The 1743-nt window shown below is 48.5% G+C and overlaps 1 protein-coding gene and 1 pseudogene across 6 annotated transcripts in view; both read right to left on the reverse strand.

Moving 5' to 3' along the window:
* The window catches only part of Sidt2 (SID1 transmembrane family member 2), a 17630-nt gene that overhangs the window by 13188 nt on the left and 2699 nt on the right, over positions 1-1743 (reverse strand). For all 6 annotated transcript variants that reach the window (XR_003376938.1, XM_005347249.3, XM_005347248.2 and 3 more), the window contains exons 5-6: positions 895-996; positions 703-786 (exon numbers count right to left, since the gene is read on the reverse strand). Coding sequence is in view for 5 of the 6 variants with exons in the window: in XM_005347249.3 (XP_005347306.1) it covers positions 703-786; positions 895-996 (186 nt within the window). In the remaining variant the exon portion in view is untranslated. The remainder of the gene's footprint in view (positions 1-702; positions 787-894; positions 997-1743) is intronic.
* LOC113456180 lies at positions 64-164 on the reverse strand (annotated as a pseudogene).

The raw sequence follows: 1743 nt of genomic DNA on the forward strand, positions 1-1743 counted from the left end.
GGCTAATGGACTCAATGAGTTTTGATTTGGGATTAGGATAAGATTTTCAACAATTTCTCTTTTAAAACTAGGGAACGCTCCACAAATTTGCATGTTATCTTCTCACAGGGGCCATGCTAATCACTGTACAGTTCCAATTTTACTTCTTTCTAATTTATTTTATTTTATGTGCATTGAGGGTGTCAGATCCCCTGGAACTGGAGTTACAGGCAGTTGTGAGCTGCCACGCGGGTGCTGGGAATTGAACCTGGGTTCTCTTGGAAGAGCAGCCAGTGCTCTTAACCACTGAGTCATCTCTCCAGCCCCCTTTCCAATTTTAGGATATGTGTTGTTAAAGAAAGAATGCAACAGTTTCTAAAACGGCCCTGAATATGCTTCTGCCACTTTGTTTATGCAGAGCGGCACCCTCAGCACTGGCAGTAGCAGACAGGAGTGCTGAGTGAGCCTCTGCGCTCTTCTGGAGCACGGCTCATCCGCACTGTCACATCCCTCCTCAATAGAATCCCTTGCTGACTGAAGACAAAAGAAAACAAAACCAAGAGCCAGTGAGATGGCTCAGTGGAGAAGTTTCTCAAGCACAAAGATCACAGTGAAAAGTTTAGGAAGCCCTCGTGTAAGGCAGGAAAGGGTAGAAAGACAAGTGCAGGGTGTGGGAAGGCCTTCATCAGGCAGCCCCACCTTTCAGGTCATGGGCATTCCTACCTGCACAGTGATGGCTGCCTTCTTAGTCATAGTCTGGTACATGCCAATGAAGGCCACGTTGTTGTCTAGATCATAGACAGGGCACTACAGGGAAAGGAAAGAAGAGGCAGATGGACACAGAACTGGGCCCTGTCCCCTTTTTCTAATGTCCCAGCTACTTTCTGGTGAAGAATAAAACGAGAGACAACTTACCAGGACATCTTGGATGGAGACGACTGAGCAGGGGAAGGCCTTCTTGGAAGTCACCTTGACAATTACAGAGTCTACACCATCAGGAAACTCGTATTTAAAGTACTGAGAACATAGGAAGGGAGGATGCTGTCTCAGGAGGGTGCTCCCCCTGCCCCTCTAAGTCTCCTACAAAGGAGGTGCCAGACTCTCCTTGGTGCAGGCAATGAAGCCACCTGGAGAGAAGAGCCTTGACCATGAGTAGCCTTCTTCTGCATGACCCTGAGCGCCAATCTCTTGCAACCTCAGCTGGGCACACAGGACAGTGCATGAGAGGTAGAGCGGGGAAGACAGCATCTAGACCTAGTCACTGCACTGTGCCAACCCGTCTCTCCACACAGGAGTTCCGAGAGACCTGGTAGCCTTAGCCATCCCAATGCCTACTCCTGCTCTCATGTTCAAGACTTCCCTCAATTTTCTTTTGGTTGTTCTTGCTATATTGAGGCAGGACTCCTGTGTAGCCCCAGCTGGCTTGGAATGTACTATGTAGACCAAGCTGGCTTTGAGCTCAAAGGTGTCAGATCCCTGCTTCTGCCTTCCAAATGCTGGGATTAAGGGCATGTGCCACCATGCCAGGCTAAGAGATCCCATTTGTTTGTTTGTTTGGCTGGATGGTTTGGGGAGGAGAGGTTTGAGACATGGTTTCTCTGTTTAACAGCCCTGGCCGTCCTGGAACTCGCTTTGTAGTCCAGGCTGGCTTGAACTCACAGAAATATGCCTGTCTCTGCTTTCTGAGTGCTGGGATTAAAGGCGTGTGCTACCACTGCCTGGCTAGAGACCCCCATTTTGTTTTGGTTTTTTTTTTTTTTTTTT

The sequence above is a fragment of the Microtus ochrogaster genome, chromosome 5 (genome assembly GCF_000317375.1).
Source record: "Microtus ochrogaster isolate Prairie Vole_2 chromosome 5, MicOch1.0, whole genome shotgun sequence".
NCBI lineage: Eukaryota > Metazoa > Chordata > Mammalia > Rodentia > Cricetidae > Microtus > Microtus ochrogaster.